The sequence below is a fragment of the Misgurnus anguillicaudatus genome, chromosome 17 (assembly GCF_027580225.2).
Source record: "Misgurnus anguillicaudatus chromosome 17, ASM2758022v2, whole genome shotgun sequence".
In the NCBI taxonomy this organism is placed as follows: domain Eukaryota; kingdom Metazoa; phylum Chordata; class Actinopteri; order Cypriniformes; family Cobitidae; genus Misgurnus; species Misgurnus anguillicaudatus.
In genome coordinates, this window is record NC_073353.2 from 15,133,248 (window position 1) to 15,149,974 (window position 16,727).

General features: G+C 37.5%; 1 protein-coding gene across 5 annotated transcripts; it reads left to right on the forward strand.

The window, feature by feature from the left end:
- The first annotated feature begins 2,396 nt into the window (after positions 1-2,396).
- Positions 2,397-16,238, forward strand: prkag3b (protein kinase, AMP-activated, gamma 3b non-catalytic subunit). 5 transcript variants are annotated; one of them, XM_055216046.2, is made up of 13 exons: positions 2,397-2,596; positions 3,988-4,030; positions 8,595-8,707; positions 8,837-8,918; positions 9,760-9,818; positions 12,376-12,421; positions 12,486-12,561; positions 12,643-12,769; positions 12,876-13,041; positions 13,557-13,594; positions 13,684-13,830; positions 15,703-15,878; positions 15,933-16,238. In XM_055216046.2, exons 1-12 carry the CDS (start codon positions 2,579-2,581, stop codon positions 15,817-15,819), a joined length of 1,032 nt encoding a protein of 343 aa, XP_055072021.2. In that variant the 5' UTR covers positions 2,397-2,578; the 3' UTR covers positions 15,820-15,878; positions 15,933-16,238. The 5 variants fall into 5 exon arrangements, with proteins under 5 accessions (XP_055072021.2, XP_055072025.2, XP_055072024.2 ...); XM_055216050.2 differs by having other exon boundaries at positions 2,399-2,596; positions 8,560-8,707; positions 15,955-16,238; XM_055216049.2 differs by having other exon boundaries at positions 2,399-2,596; positions 8,563-8,707; positions 15,955-16,238.
- The last annotated feature ends 489 nt before the right edge of the window (positions 16,239-16,727 follow it).

The following is a 16,727-nucleotide window of genomic DNA, read 5'->3' on the forward strand; positions in this document are numbered from 1 at the left end:
GGTCTATATACTAAAGGTGGATATTGTTTATACATCTACCTATAATAGATAGATGTCCACGCATTTATCCATCCATGATCCTTCATCTAATCATCCTTGTATTAAGCATCAATGCGTTTAAATACATTTGAAAGGGCTACGCTACATTATTAAGACAAAAAAAATCATAAAATCAGTCATTTGATGTTGTATTAACAGTTATCACTAATAGTATTTGTATTATTTTCATTTCATTACTATTGTATAACTGAGGCTTAATTGTAACACTGTGTACTGTAACTAACCCCGCTAAAATGTTTTCAATCCCAGCTATCAGTTACTAGTCGTCGCTGACATGTTTCAAAATAGTGTTAAGTTTACGGTAACAAGACAGTGATTAAAATAATATAAGTTTGGATTTGTTGATTTACACCCCCAACTCAGAAATTGAAAAAAAAAACCATAAGATGAAGAAATTTACTTTTATGCTCTTTGTTCAATATCTTAACCAAAACACATCAAAATTTTTCACTAATTCACAGGAGATCATCTTTTGACAGTTAGAGAAAAAGACCAAAAGCACAATTGCTTGGCTATTTATAAATATTTAAGTAGCAGTGTTACAATTAACCCCACATTAGTTTGTGCCCCCTCACCCCTACTCATGGGGATTCAAAACCAACCAATAGGTGAGGTGTGCTATAAATTTTAAAAGTAACACATTTTCACCTGTGGTTGATGATACAGAAAATTCTGATAAGATTAAGGACTGCTGGACCTAACAACCACATAGCAACTTCTTATAAGCACTATTGACCCTGCCTGTGAAGACAAAGCTAAACTTTGTAATTTACTGTTTTTTTTTTTACATAAGGTCATGCTACATGTTACATAATGTGATAACTTTGTGAAAATATGACCTTGGTATATCGGAGTAAGGTTATGTCAGAGATTAAAATGAAACTTTGATGCTCCTCATCCCATAATTAGATTATGAGACTTGAACCTGGATGTCACAGGCAAGGGCTGTCTCATATCAGCTCCCTTGTTCAGTAGTCTCCCATATTAAGGGCTGTCTCAATCGCAAAGTCCTGTCCAGTGGACAGGACCGTTCGTTCCCTAAAAAATTCCACAAGGCAACGCAAAAACCAGTTCCCTTACCGCAAATCACGTGACTTTTTCCATTAAAGCTCTCCAAACGAAATCACAAGAGCCAACTCTATAAAATTCATGAAACGCAACAAAAGACAAACGTTTGCTTTAGTTTATTTATAAACACACATTGCTTACCAGAAAGGGACCACTATCTACTTAATAAATGTAATATTCCTCCAAATTTATGCACGGATATGTAAGAGAATAAGGAAAGTGTTTTTCATAATAAACTTTAACAAATTAAGTCAGAGAGATGTTGGTTTTGCCGGTTGTTGATGAATAACAGCTGTGAATTATCACAACGCGCTTAAGCAGTCACGTCACTGGAAAATAAGTGAACCGTTTCCCAATGTGAAGTGAGCAAGGGTCTTTTACCAGTGCCTAAACCTGCGTACACGATATACTGATTCACGAGCTAGGGAGCTAGTTGAGACACAGCCAATGTCACATTTTAACACATTAGCAACTGCTAAGAAAAAACCTTAGGATTGCGGTGCACAGAAAAGCACCACATTCTTCAACTTTTCTAAAAACATATTAAGTGCAATGGATTCAATTATGAAGTTCAGACATCATATACTGATCCCAATACCCCTCATTTTCTTTCATTCACTGTCTCAGCTTTATATTTCAGGCCACAGTACCACATTAAGTCATTTGATTGCTGTAGTGAGCTATGAAGAAAACTGGCTGTGAAACCTGCCCAATGCCTGGATCTGGACTTGCAAAGGGAAATGTTAAACACAAGATGTCCAAAGCATATAATCATCAGGTTGCAGGAAGCAAAAATAGTCCCATCTGCAAATAAGTGATGGTGTTAGATATCTACAGTAAGTGTTGAAGCACACTTGCTAATATGCTGAAGCGGCCAGTGAAGTAAAAATTATCAACGTTAGCTAACTTGGTAGAGTTTTGTGTTAGCGCAACACAAAGGTCAGGGCATTGATGCCGGGGATCGCACATTGTGTGTGCACTGTAAGTCAATTTGGATTACAGCATCTGCCAAATACAAAAAATGTTAAATGTTTTACTTCTGAAAGTCATAAAACATATTATGTTCATCTATAATGTTTGTTGAGTTCCTTGGCATGCTGTGTGCCCATCTTCATGTCATTTGGGACCAACTCTGGTTTATTTTCAAGAACATGAGCCCAATAGCTTTGTGTGTGTGTGTGTGTGTGTGTGTGTGTGTGTGTGTGTGTGTGTGTGTGTGTGTGTGTGTGTGTGTGTGTGTGTGTGTGTACACTACCACAACATCTGTGATTCTCCTCCCCCTTTTCATGACCCTCCCTCTGCATACCAGGACCGGCTCTTTCTACTGATTTGGATTGTACTCTGCATGCGGGGACTGGAGTGCAGCTGAAGTATGCTCCGGTCAGGCCAATTCAAGCACTGAAACCCCTTTGTTCCACTTAGACACCCGACCGAGCGGCGGGACCCGGTCATGGACCCTCTGACAGAGGTAAGAACCATAGAGCGATCTGTCACCTCTGTGAGCACTTGTGTACAGCAAAATGTTTGGTTTAACGTGTTTCACATTGTACAGTCAATCCACAAGTCTCTTGGGCCTGTTTTAGTGCAGAAGTGTTGATAATCAACATTCAGCAGGTCAGTTAGGTAGTTAAGCAGATAAGAGATGAGTAGTTTTTCTAGTTTTTCTGGTCACTTTGAACATTGTGTTTATGTTTGAGGATATTTTAGGAGCCCTAAACAGTGTACAGGAGATAAGGCCTCTGAGATCAAGTTCAATTTGATCAGAGTTAGAAATGCTCAGCACATGTACATAAAAACATAATAATTTCTAATAATAATGAACTAGATCTCCTGAAGGAAATACCAGTGCTTGCAATAGTGTTATACCAAAGTTAAGTTTAAGTTTTGGGATTTAGTTGGAAGTGCAGCATCACTCAGTTTCTTGTTTTCTGCCTGTTGTCTTTGATAATTCACACAATGCATTTTTGCAGTGTCCATTGTTAAATAAAAGCAAACAAGAAAAGAAAAATCACAAACATTAGCCAAAAATGAAAATGCAGTAATTTACTGACCTTAATATTGTTACAAACCTGTATGAATGTATTTGTTCAGATAATCACAATGGAAGATGTGATTCACAATCAGAACCCCCATTACATTCCATAGTATTCTTTATTCCTACTATTGAAATCAATGGGTTTTATACAGGTTTGTAACATGAGAGTCAGTAAATTATGACAGAACTTTATTTTTTGGATGAACTATCCCTTTAAACCTAAATATGATAGAAAATCTTTTAGGCATAAAATATTTCAAAAAACCTTAAGTGTTAAAGGAGGGGTGCATGATCTCTGAAAGCTAATGTTGATATTTGAAATCACCTAAACAAACACGCCCCTACTCCAAAAAAACCGGGACCTTCTTTTGATAGACCCGTCCAACACATAGGCAACCCAGGCAATGATGTTGGTTAGTAGACATGCCCTTTACTGGTGATTGGCTACAAGTGTGTTTTGGTATTCGGCCCGACTCCCTTTTCCAAAGTGTTTTTCAAAAATCATGCACTCCGCCTTTAAGTGTTCAGTATGAATTAATTGCAAAAAATGTATTATAGAAAATTAAGGATTGAGAACAACCCCTAACCACCACCCTCCACCTACAAAATAGTTTGTATAATATAATACAACCTAGCACACAGTTGCATAGAAAATGTTTTTATTTAAAGATGTACAACGACAGTGTTGTCTTTAGCAGGTTATCTGCAGTACACTGAGGTAATGGGATTTTTGAATAAGTTGTTATTTGTTAAATATCAAGCCATGTTCTTGGTTGTCAGACATATTTCCCCATTATAATGACAGATTTTATTCTCTATTTTAGAGCTGCTTTATGGAGGATGAAGGACTTACCATGAAGAAGACAGGTATCTGTTTGTAACTGTGATGACCCTGTGTGTTTCTAATGTTGAAGATATCAAGGTTATATTTTCACAGAATGTTATTTACATTATGTAGAATGATTTTATGTTGAAATCACAAAAAATGACTTTAGCTGTGTTTTTACAGACTGGGTCACATATGATTATTATACTAGTCAAGCATTGGTATGCACTTGACTAAACATGTTTCTCTATTATTGATATACATGGGAATAAGGAAGTAAGGAATAATTGACGACAAGCCATTGAATTATAGGAAAATAATGCACACCCAAGATGGTAATGCAGTACGACGTGAAGCGGAGCGCCGTTACAGCTCGGGTGTGTATTATTTTTTAAATAATTCAAGGGACTGAAGTCAATTATTTCTCTTATACCACAGTTACCACAAACATTGCTCTGGTGCCCATTTTAAGACATTTAAAGGTTAGGTGTGCGGTTTACTGAAAAATCAAATCAAATTTTATTTATAAAGCACTTTTTTTTAAAACAGCAGAAGTTTAACAAAGTGCCGTACACGTATAAGTCCTATATCAATAACAATAATGCAAACTAGGGATGCACCGATCCGATATTCTGGATCGGTATCGGGGCCGATCCGGCATTTTTTGCTGGATCGGATATCGGACTAACAGGACCGATCCAATTCCGATACTGCGCATTACCCATGGTTGTCACTGACAAGCGATTAAAACGTCAAAGTATTATAAAAGCACCATAAACGTTTTTATGCACTATAATCAAAGTCATCTTACACTCAATAGCTTCATGTGAAGGAACAAACGCACATTTAAAAATATTCATGTTCACAGAAACACTGTAACTTACTTGCAAACTGAGTTAATCCACTGATGAGAAGCGGACGGATAAAAACGCGTCATTCAACACAGGCACACACACAATAACACACCCAAGATAACTGTAACATTAGGCTTTATTAAAGATCTGATTTCATAAAGTCTCAGTAAGCTGTTGGATGGATGCAATTCACTATGTGCTGAGGATTCACAGGTGAAGCGGACGGATGAAACGCGTCATTCAACACACGAACCCTCAATAACTGTAGGCTGTTTTAAAGATCTGATTTTATAAAGTCTCAGTAAGTTGTTGGATGGATGCAATTCAGTATGTGCGGAGCACACGATGCATCAAATCATTCAAGCCCGTAGGCAGGGGGGGTTCGGGTGGTTCGAACGAACCCCCCCCCTCACTGCCAAAAGGTCCCGAATTTAAGTCGTTGTTTCGCGTGATTATTGTCATCATTGTTTTAATCAATGCTTCTGACAAATATTCTGTGTTCCTGACACATTATTCAAGCTGGACGCATGACCGTACTCACCATTGAGGTCCACGAGGTCCGGATTTCGGTCATTTTCTGACGCTCGTTTTATTTGACTCAATGCTCAGTGCTCGTTTGACTTCTGGCTGCACTGCGCAGACCGATCGGCATGTGACGTCCCAGCACCGCGAGACCGATTCAATAGTAAATGACTCAGTAAGCTTTTAAATAGATCTCGCAGTAGTGTGATGTCACATGCCAACAGGTCTGAGCTGCACCCCATTAAGTAAGATAAAGTCAAAATTATTCCGAGATCAAACCAGGCAGACAAAGGTGCAACACAGGGGTCAGATGCGCCTTTAGTGGAAGCGAAAGAAAGATGTAAGTTAAGTAATCAAACGCTGACTATTATACAGCCGTTTAATGACGAGAAATATGAAACGCAGTGATTGTCAAGGTGACAAGACAAGAAACATTACTGCAGCTGAGCCACATGAATGTCCAAATTTAATGCGCTGCTTTAACTCCCTCCAGTAATTTACTTCCCGTTATTCAGCGTGTTTATTAACAAAATTCAATGCCATTCTTTAAGATATCTTTTTTACTGTATGATTAGATTCACTGTTGAACTTGAAAACGGTCTTAAAGCCCAATAAATAACTTACTTGTAACTTCTTCCTGTAGTGTTGAGCCGTTGAGCTCTGCTATTAACAGTAAGTTTAAGGTTTATCATGGAATTTTAATTTTCTGAACAACTTTTACTAAAGTTACTGCAGTTAACAAGAAGCCTTTTGCTTAATTAACAGACAGTAAATCAGATGTGAGAAGTTTAAAATTAAGGCTTGCATTATGTTTACATCTTACATAGTTAGTAAAATGCATGCAGGGCAAGAATAATATTTATCTAATGTGGTAATGTGAAGTAATCGTAGATTCATGTATGCTTTTTTTAACAATCACAGTTTTCTTTCATGGGATATGGACCCCCTAAAGTAGCCTCGGCCGACCCATTTATAAAATTCAAGTTCTCTGCATTACTGATGTTGTATTTAAGCATATAAAGTGTATAATAATAGGGTGTGTATATTTTGAATTAATTTAATAAACTAATTATTGATAGCCTTTAGTTAATTCACTAAAATGATCCTATATTCAGTAAGCCTATGTTTACTTTACTGACAACCCAGTGTGCCCAGGATGGTAAAATAGTTATTACAATGCATTCCTAATGACCAACACAAATCTTCTGCATACTGACATGGTTTGAAATCTATAGTTATTTGATTCTTTGGTTTTCAGATTTTTAAAATTCGGTATTTATAAAATCGTGCGTACGGCCCTGCTCATAATTAAATACAAATGGAGGAGGAAAAACTGCAAAAAAGGTCCACTTTTTGAAAAAAAGAACCCCCCTTTCAATAGGCTGGCTACGGACCTGTCATTTTGTGTTTTAATAGTTATGAACTTAGCTTTCCATTGCGGAGCGAGGATTCCCATGCGAGTGTGAGGACGCTTCTAGAGCATCAATGCTGCACAGTATTGCGCAGAATGCGCACTCAATATGATTTAGGCGCATCAATTCTGCACCCGAAATGTGCATAAAAGGTCCGGTTAAGTGCATAATTCCCAAAATAACCATCTGCACACTAAAGCTTTTTTACTGTGACTTTTTGCGCAATTAAGGAAAATATATTTAGCATACTTATTTGATCAAACGTGCCTATTTTATTTTCTCCTAAACACTGCCATGGTTAATAATTACTAATGTTCTTGTAACTTGTAAATCATTTTAAATTATTGGTTTTTAATTTAAAAGTATAATTATATATAATATAATTATATTATGCTAGATTTAGACATTTATATAGTGTATGTGTCTGTGTGTGTGTCTGTGTGTAATTTAAATTGCTCAAGAAAAATACAGTAGTATCGGATCGGCAGGTATCGGAATCGGCCGATACTCAGAATTCGGGTATCGGAATCGGATCGGAGATGGAAAAAGTGGTATCGGTGCATCCCTAATGCAAACAATCAACAATCAACAATACAAAAATAAATAAAACAATAAAACAACTCTCACATAGGGTCAAATGCCAGACTATAGTAATACTTTTTAAGACTAGATTTAAAACCAGCAAGTGTTTGTGACTGTCAGATGTACAGGGGCAGGCTGTTCCCGAGCTTCGGTCCTGCAACTGCGGATGCTCTTTCAGCCCTGCTTTTCAGCTTTACTCGTGAGACAACTAAAAGTAAGTGGTCAGCAGACCTAAGGGCTGTTGATGGGGCGTAATGCTTGATCAGGTCAGACAAATACTTCAGTGCAAGACCATTAAGAGATTTAAAAACAAACATCAAAATCTTAAAATTTATCCTAAACTGTACAGGCAACCAGTGAAGAGAGGAGAGAACAGGGGTAATATGTTCCCAGATAGATTTGCGTATCGTCTGCGTAACAATAAAAAGAGATATCAAATTTCCTAAGAATATATCCCAGGGGGAGCAAATACAGAGTGAACAATATAGGCCCCAAAATGGAGCCCTGGGGGACCCCACAGGTGAAAGAAGCCATTGAGGAGGCAAATTCTTCAAGGCAAACTGAGATAGTTCTTTCAGAAAAATATGATTTAAACCATGCCAACGCAATACCCTTAATACCAACACATTTTTCTAAACGAGTAATCAAAATCTTATAGTCTATAGTGTCAAATGCGGTTGAAAGATCTAATAAAATCAGAATCGCACAATTCCCTGAGGCAATGGTAAGTAGCAGATCATTAGAAACCTTCAACAATGCAGTTTCTGTACTATGGAACATTTCATAGTAATAATCATAATAATCAACACCCCTGGAACATTTCTCAGCCAATCAGAATACAGCATTCAACAGACCCGCGGTATAAGGATATATTACATTTAAAAAAATTGTTATCTAGTATTTTGTAACAAGCCTGTTTAGTTTTTTTATATACTTGCCCAATATTGTTGCTTTATTAAAATGTTGTCTTTGCTTTATATAAGTGCATAAAATGGACAAATGTTTGTACTTTACTACTGCTAGCGTGAAGAGGCTTCACTACAATGCAATATGTTTTTGATTTGTTAACATTACACTAATATTCCCACTTCTGTCTGTTATTTCATTAAATATTGATACACGTACATAAAAGACTAAAGAGGTATGTCTAAACATCATGTTTGGATATTGTAAAATCATGACTGACTGACCCACCTGCAGCAGGGCTCTTTCTGTGTGTCTGTCCCCCTTTAAAGGGCCTCTCCGTGATCCCGAAGACGACGTGTACTCCAAGTTTTTCATGAGTCACTGCTGCTACGATGCCATTCCAACAAGCTCCAAACTGGTCGTTTTCGACACAACGTTACAGGTCATTTGCAAACCTATATCATACCATGTGTTCAGTTTGTGCTGTGGCTGATATATTTCAGTAGATTTGTAAAACAAAACACATGAATTATTAAGCATACGGTTTGATATAAGTCAGTGTTGTGCACAGGTAAAGAAAGCATTCTTTGCACTGGTTGCAAATGGCGTCAGAGCTGCTCCTTTATGGGACAACAAGCTGCAGTGTTTTGTAGGTAAGCAAACATGCAAGTTTTGTTGTGCCGGTCGCTCAACTATGAGCCTGCATCAGATTACTGAAATCTTATAATGTCACACAACACCTTATAAACCTGTCTAAGGAACATCTTGCACATATGCTCAAATACTTTTCCATGAAACAGATTTTTCCCAGTTCTACCTTCTGTTTGGTTTCGTTTTGAAATAATACACAATGGGATTGATGGTTTTAGATGTTTCATGCTAGGTATGCTTTTATCAGTAGTTGTGTCCCGAAAATATTTTGTGCTGCTGATGCAGTGCTTTATAAATTGAACCACATGAAGATTTATAGTTTGAAATTTTCATCCAGTTACATTTTCTTGTATTAAGAAACAATTGCGCAGCCTATATTTCACATAAACTCCTCGTTGGGTGTCTCGGCTGTTGTTAAATAAACTGCCGCATCAGCATGCAAGGGAAGACATTCATGTGTGTGTATGTGCACAGTCATAGCCCCAACTGATCCCATGAAGCCATCCCCTCCACTGGTGCCAGTTTCTAACTTTAGTGTGGCCTCTGGGCCACGTTGTCTTTTGGGAACATGACATGGTGCTGCTCTAATCCCCTGCACCATTTTTGGGAGTTACTGTATAATAAGCATGCTTAAGAGAAAGCACATCCTCCTGCTAATAAAAAACTGGTCCAAGTGATGTGGTTAGCCTGTTTATATTTCAATACTTAATTTGATTCAGCTCTTTATTTAAATACAAACCTCTCTGGTGGGTTTAGATAAGCTTTACTGTTATGAATTACTGTAGTGACGGATTGAAGTGGAAGCTGAACTCTTGAACTCTGTGTGTATTTCTGTCTTTGCAGGGATGCTCACCATTACAGACTTTATTAACATTCTCCACCGTTACTACAAATCTCCTATGGTAAACACTGTTAATCTAATGTTTCCAAATTATTATGTAGGTTTTAAACACTTTCGTTATTTTACAAGGAAATGTTTCTGTAGGTTGTCTGTTAATGTCTGTATTTATTCTAAAAAAAAGCTGGGTTATTTTCAACCTAGCATTGGGTCAAAAAGGGACTAATCCAACGTGTTACCTTAAATTAACCCAGAAAATGTTTATTGTTTGACCAAACAATGGGTTAAAACAGCCCAACATTTTTTTTGACCCAACGCTTAGAGGCTGTTTACACTTGGCATTAACAAACGTTTTCGTCGATCGGATCACAAGTGGACGACGTTAATGCCAGGTGTAAACGGTGTTCAAAACGTTTTGAGCTCGTCCACTTTCGACCACTTTCAACCACATCCAGAGGTAGTCGAAACCACTTTCGATCGGATCGCTTTGGAGTTGCGGAACGCACGTGTGGTTGAATGTGTTCGAACAGCCACACGCGACTCGCCGCCCATTTATCTAATCTGAGGTATTAAACACAAGTTTTACGTCTTTTTTTTACTTCTGGCGTGAACACACGGTGAATAGCGCTATTTTTAGCCTTTCATTGATAAAACTAAAGCGGCTGATCTCCGTAGTTTCGTTTGGAAAGCGTGTGAAAGTTGCGCAATTTTATTTCATCAATTGCGCCGAAAATTCAGAGAAAGCTCTTACATACACACGTACAAAACTCTGTGTAGCATGTTTACTTGCTAAACAAGCAGTGGACTCTGACATAATATTTGTTTGCGTGCATATAAACTCATAATTACTCCTGCTTGGGTTTGAATGACAGCAGAGAGACTCGCCCACCGTCTCCCAGACCACCCCCTCACAGTATTCAGGACAGAAGCGGTCGAAAGTGGACAGAAGAGACGGATTTAAATACCAGGTGTAAACGTAATGTGTCTCTCTCGTCCACTTGTGATCCGATCGATGAAAACACATCTTAATACCAAGTGTAAACAGCCCCTAAAATCTTTCGAGTGGATTGCTTTTGTAGTGTAACACACATGTGGTTGAATGTGTTCGAACAGCCACAGGACACCGCCTTGTCTCCGCCCATTTATCTAATCTGAGGAACTGAGCACAATGTTTTACGTCTTTTCTGACTTATGGCGTGAAGATATGGTGAACAGCGCTATTTTTAGCCCTTTCATTGATGAAACTAAAGCGGCTGATCTCTGCAGTTTCATTTTGCAAGCGTGTGAAAGTTGCGCGATCCTATTTCATCAATTGCGCTGAAAATTCAAAGAAAGCTCTAACATATACATGTACAAAACACTGTGCAGCATGTTTACTTGAACACAAGCAGCGGACTCTGACATAATATTAGTTCACGTCCATATAAACTCATAATTACTCCTGCTCGCGTTTAAATGACACCGGAGAGACTCGCCCACCGTCTCGACAGACCCCCCTTACAGTATTCGCGACAGAAGCGGTCGAAAGTGGACAAAAGAGATGGATTTAAATACCAGGTGTAAACGTGATGTGTCTCTCTCGTCCACTTGTGATCTGATCGATGAAAACACATCTTAATGCCAAGTGTAAACAGCCACTTAGATGAAAATAACCCAGAATTTTTTTATAGAGTAGATAATTTTTCATAAGCTACAATAAAGATACTGCACATTTCCACTAATATTACCCAATGTTTAATTCATTACGCTGATGTTTTGTGTCTGCACGTCTTTATATAAGGGTATTTCATCATCATACTGTATGGTGTTAGTTGTCAAAATCCGATATGCAATTAAATATCTGTTTGTTCACCAAATTATAAAGAGTATACACAACAAACAGCTAATTTTTTATACATTTATACATTTGGCAGACATTTTTATCCAAAGCAACACATTAAGGTATACATTTTTATTTGTGTGTTTTCCCTGGGTTTAAACACATAACCTTTTACGCTGTTAACATAATGCTCTACCACTGAGCTACTGTATACAGGAGCAAACTTGAAACGTTGAACTGCAAAAATAAAAAAGAGAACAGACAAAAAATGTAACCGTTGTATTGGCATTTCATTACAATTGAAAAAAAAAGATGACTTTGTGACCCTGTCTGGACCACAAAACCAGTCTAAAGTTGCATGTGTATATAGCAACAGCCAACAATACATTGTATGGGTCAAAATTATAGATTCTTCTTTGTCAAAAATCATGTTCCATATATTTATTTTATTTTTCAAAATATCTTTATCAAAACTTTATTTTTTTGTAAGTAGTTGTTAAGGACTTCATTTGGACTTTAAACTTTAAAGGAGATTTTCTCAATATTTAATTTTTTTGCACCCTTTTTTCAAAAATTCCTATTCTAACAACCATACATCAATAGAAAAATACAACTTTCATGTATAAATCTTACTTTTAAAAAATTGACCCTGATGACTGGTTTTGTAGTCCAGGGTCGCATAGAAAAGATGTATTATAATTTGCCCCAAAATAGCGGAGAACCGCTCTAGCTCTCTTCCCACACACACATTACACTTTATCAACAGCAAATATAAACAAAAGATCATGTTTATCTGTTTTAGGTACAGATCTATGAGCTGGAGGAACACAAGATTGAGACATGGAGAGGTGATTGTATACTATTGTAAGGTTAAATGTGTAATTTTATACATATAAGTAACTTAAGTAGTAGCTTTATGTGTTTCCTCTCCAGAGGTCTATCTACAATATTCTCTCAACACCCTGATCAGCATCACACCTGAATCCAGGTAAACGTTTGCAAAACCTTTGGCTTTTTTTCTTCTTTTCTTGTTTCTCCAGTGACAGACAGTTGTGTTTCCTGTTGTCAGCCTGTTTGAAGCCATTTATTCTTTACTGAAGAACAAGATTCATCGGCTACCTGTCATAGATCCGGAATCGGGCAACGTCCTGCACATACTGACCCATAAACGCATCCTCAAGTTCTTACACATCTTTGTAAGAAGCATTTGTTGTTTTGTTGTTGACGCATGCAATTTCATGTTGACACTTACTGTACAATAGATCCTTATTGAGTGACAAATATATGCTTTGTGGAACACAGGGCTCCACGATCCCAAAGCCACGGTTCTTACAGAAGCGACTTGAGGAAGTAGAAATCGGAACCTTCAAGAGTATCGCAACTGTCAGAGAGACTGAAACGGTTTTTGATGCATTATCAATATTTGTAGAGCGACGGGTCTCAGCCCTGCCCGTTGTCAACGAACAAGGTACACGTTATACAGTGTATGGCTTTTGGGCATCTTTAAAAAAAAAAATTCTTTTATTTATGAGTCTCTCTTCAAAAATAATTGGTCAAAATGGTCCCTAGCTGTCACTGGGGCTGTACCTTTTCAAATAGTACAACTTTGCACCCAAAGAGTTCATTTTAGTACCTCAAAGGTACCAAATGTATAGAAATATGCCTTTTTTTAAAGTGACCGCTTGAATGGACCACATTGTTTTATATTTTTTTCCGACAGTGTGGTAATATATTTTGAATAAACCTATTGAAATTGATATCTTGTTAATTTTCGACCAGGACTTTTACAGTAGCTTTGAAGTCTTTAGTGCAAGTCTTTTGGGAAAACATACCAACAATACTGATGAATTATCTTGCACACACAAAAATTGCTTCTTCATACATCTTTGAAAACTGTTTTAATACATCAACAAAGAAATCTACACTCACATGGTCTTAAAATATCATGTTGTTGTCTGTACTGATTCTGTTCATTCTTTATAGGGAAAGTAGTGGCGCTTTACTCCAGGTTTGACGTCATAGTACGTAACACATACCAGTTACATCCATGAAAGGACCCTAATGTTAGTATTATCTTGATTTACATGATTTTCTACTTTGTCTACAATAGAATTTGGCTGCACAGAAAAACTACAACAATCTGAATATGACGATGCAGGAGGCCATTCAGGGACGTTGGTGCTGTGTTGAGGGGGTGCTAAAATGCTACCCTCATGAAACTCTGGAAATTATCATAGATCGCATTGCTGAAGCAGAGGTATGGAGAGTGAAAACATCTCATTCTAACGTATGACATCATTCTGAGCTCCTAACAGCTCTCCTCTTGCTTCTCATGAAATAATTTTCTTTAGTGTTTACTTTAATCAAGCTGTCTATTTAAGGTATATATTTTCAGTAATGTGTATATACATATATAAACACTCACCTAAAGGATTATTAGGAACACCATACTAATACTGTGTTTGACCCCCTTTCGCCTTCAGAACTTAATTCTACGTGGCATTGATTCAACAAGGTGCTGAAAGCATTCTTTAGAAATGTTGGCCCATATTGATAGGATAGCATCTTGCAGTTGATGGAGATTTGTGGGATGCACATCCAGGGCATGAAGTTCCCCTTCCACCACATCCCAAAGTTGCTCTATTGGGTTGAGATCTGGTGACTGAGGGTGCCATTTTAGTACAGTAAACGCATTGTCATGTTCAAGAAACCAATTTGAAATGATTCAAGCTTTGGTGCATTATTCTGCTGGAAGTAGCCATCAGAGGATGGGTACATGGTGGTCATAAATGGATGCACATGGTCAGAAACAATGCTCAGGCAGGTTGTGGCATTTAAACGATGCCCAATTGGCACTAAGGGGCCTAAAGTGTGCCAAGAAAACACCATCAGCCTGCACAGTGGTAACAAGACATGATGGATCCATGTTGTCATTCTGTTTACGCCAAATTCTGACTCTACCATCTGAATGTCTCAACAGAAATCGAGACTCATCAGACCAGGCAACATTTTTCAGTCTTCATCTGTCCAATTTTGGTAAGCTCATGCAAATTGTAGCCTCTTTTTCCAATTTGTAGTGGAGATGAGTGGTACCCAGTGGGGTCTTCTGCTGTTGTAGCCCATCCGCCTCAAGGTTGTGCGTGTTGTGGCTTCACAAATGCTTTGCTGCATACCTCGGTTGTAACGAGTTGTTATTTCAGTCAAACTTGCTCTTCTAAAAGCTTGAATCAGTCGGCCCATTCTCTTCTGACCTCTAGCATCAACAAGGCATTTTCACCCACAGGACTGCCGCATACTGGATGTTTTTCCCTTTTTACACCATTCTTTGTTTACCCTAGAAATGGTTGTGCGTGAAAATCCCAGAAACTGAGCAGATTGTGAAATACTCAGACCGGCTCGTCTAGCACCAACAACCATGACACGCTCAAAATTTCTTTAATCACCTTTATTTTCCATTCTGACATTCAGTTTGGAGTTCAGGAGATTGTCTTGAGGACCACACCCCTACATGCATTGAAGCAACTGCCATGTGATTGGTTGATTAGATAATTGCATCAATGAGAAATTGAACAGTTGTTCCTAATAATCCTTTAGGTGAGTGTATATCAGTACTGAATATATGTTGTGTGGGAATCCATGTCCTTTGCACGTTAAAGATCTGAATAATTTTCCAGTTTTCCTTGAGTATCTAAAAAAATAAATGGTTTCAGGTCATACATTAAATAAAAGGCGTTATATTAGTTACATGTATGTATTCGGCAGAGGCTTTTATATAGAGGCACAACCTTAAGGTCACAACATAGACCTTATAGATATGGATCTTATTATTTCACTGATGAAATATTGAATTGATCCAGAATTAGAAGCCAAAATGACGGACTTCTATACTTTACAGCCTCGTTTTCATTCATAGCAAATGACAATTACATTTATGCATTTGGCAGACACTTTTATTCAAAGCGAATTACAGTGCATTACAAGGTGTATACATTTTTATCCATATGTATGCTTCCTCGGTTCGAACATGTGACCTTTTGTGTTGTGAATGCAATGCTTTACAACTGAGCTATAAAGGAGCCAATTAAATACAATGTCTGTCATTGTTGATGTCCATATCTTTATCTCTCAGGTTCACCGTCTGGTTCTAGTGGACAATGAGGATATGGTGAAGGGAATCGTCTCGCTCTCTGATTTGCTTCAGGCTTTGGTCTTGACTCCAGCAGGCGTGGATGCACTTTTCTCCTGACACCAGTGGAGGGCTCTCCTTTCTAGCCCCAGACAGATTTATGACCTTACCTATACCAGGTAAACCACTGTCATGTTTCACGCAGCTTTGGTTAGATAACTATTAATGAACAGATATTATTAATTGTTTTTTCAGACATTGTCACTTGACTGGGCCCTGAAGATGTGAATGGTTGAAGACTGAAAGTGTAAATAATTTTTAATTGTTGCTAGCACCTTGAGATTTGATGTACAACTTTAAATGTCTGAATGTGTTCAGCAATTGTACTTGTATATTTGTGTAATTTGTTCAAAAACGGCAATGTAATAATTTAATTTGTGCAACGTGTGTGTCACAAAAAAAAACATTTTGTTACATATTATTTAACAATGACAGCTTCCTATGACCTAAAATCTTTAAAATAAAATTTTGTTATACAACTACTTGACTTCTGATTCTCACATTGTAAAATAGACTAGTTAGTCATATAACCTAACTGTTCCTCCTAACCTGCTATAATCATAGTGCATTTATAACGCTTTATATTGTGCAAATTAACTTAAACTCTGTTTCTACATCCATACCTGTAGTACACAACTTTATTTTTGAAATTGAAGGTGCATTTTGTGCCTTTTATAAAGATTTTTTTTACAGAAATGCAATATAATAGGGGGACCTTGTGGTGCCATCTCAAAAAGGTAAAAAATCACTATTGCGTACCTTCTCTGGCTCTGTTCCACATCTGTGGAATGATATGGATAAAAATGTATACACCTTGTATAAAAGCATCTGCCAAATGCATAAATGTAAATGTAATTTGCTACGAATGAAAACGGGTTAGATTTGCTGTTTGGGTTAGAATGTCACTTTAAGTATTGGTGTATACTATTTTATCATATGCTTTTAAAACCATTGTCGCCTGACGTTAG

What these genes read in the sequence shown, in the direction of transcription:
- prkag3b (XM_055216046.2), top strand. An exon ending in ACTTACCATGAAGAAGACAG is followed by an intron (nt 4,031 to 8,594) that starts GTATCTGTTTGT and finishes CCCCCTTTAAAG; the next exon opens with GGCCTCTCCGTGATCCCGAA. An exon ending in TCAAGTTCTTACACATCTTT is followed by an intron (nt 12,770 to 12,875) that starts GTAAGAAGCATT and finishes TGTGGAACACAG; the next exon opens with GGCTCCACGATCCCAAAGCC.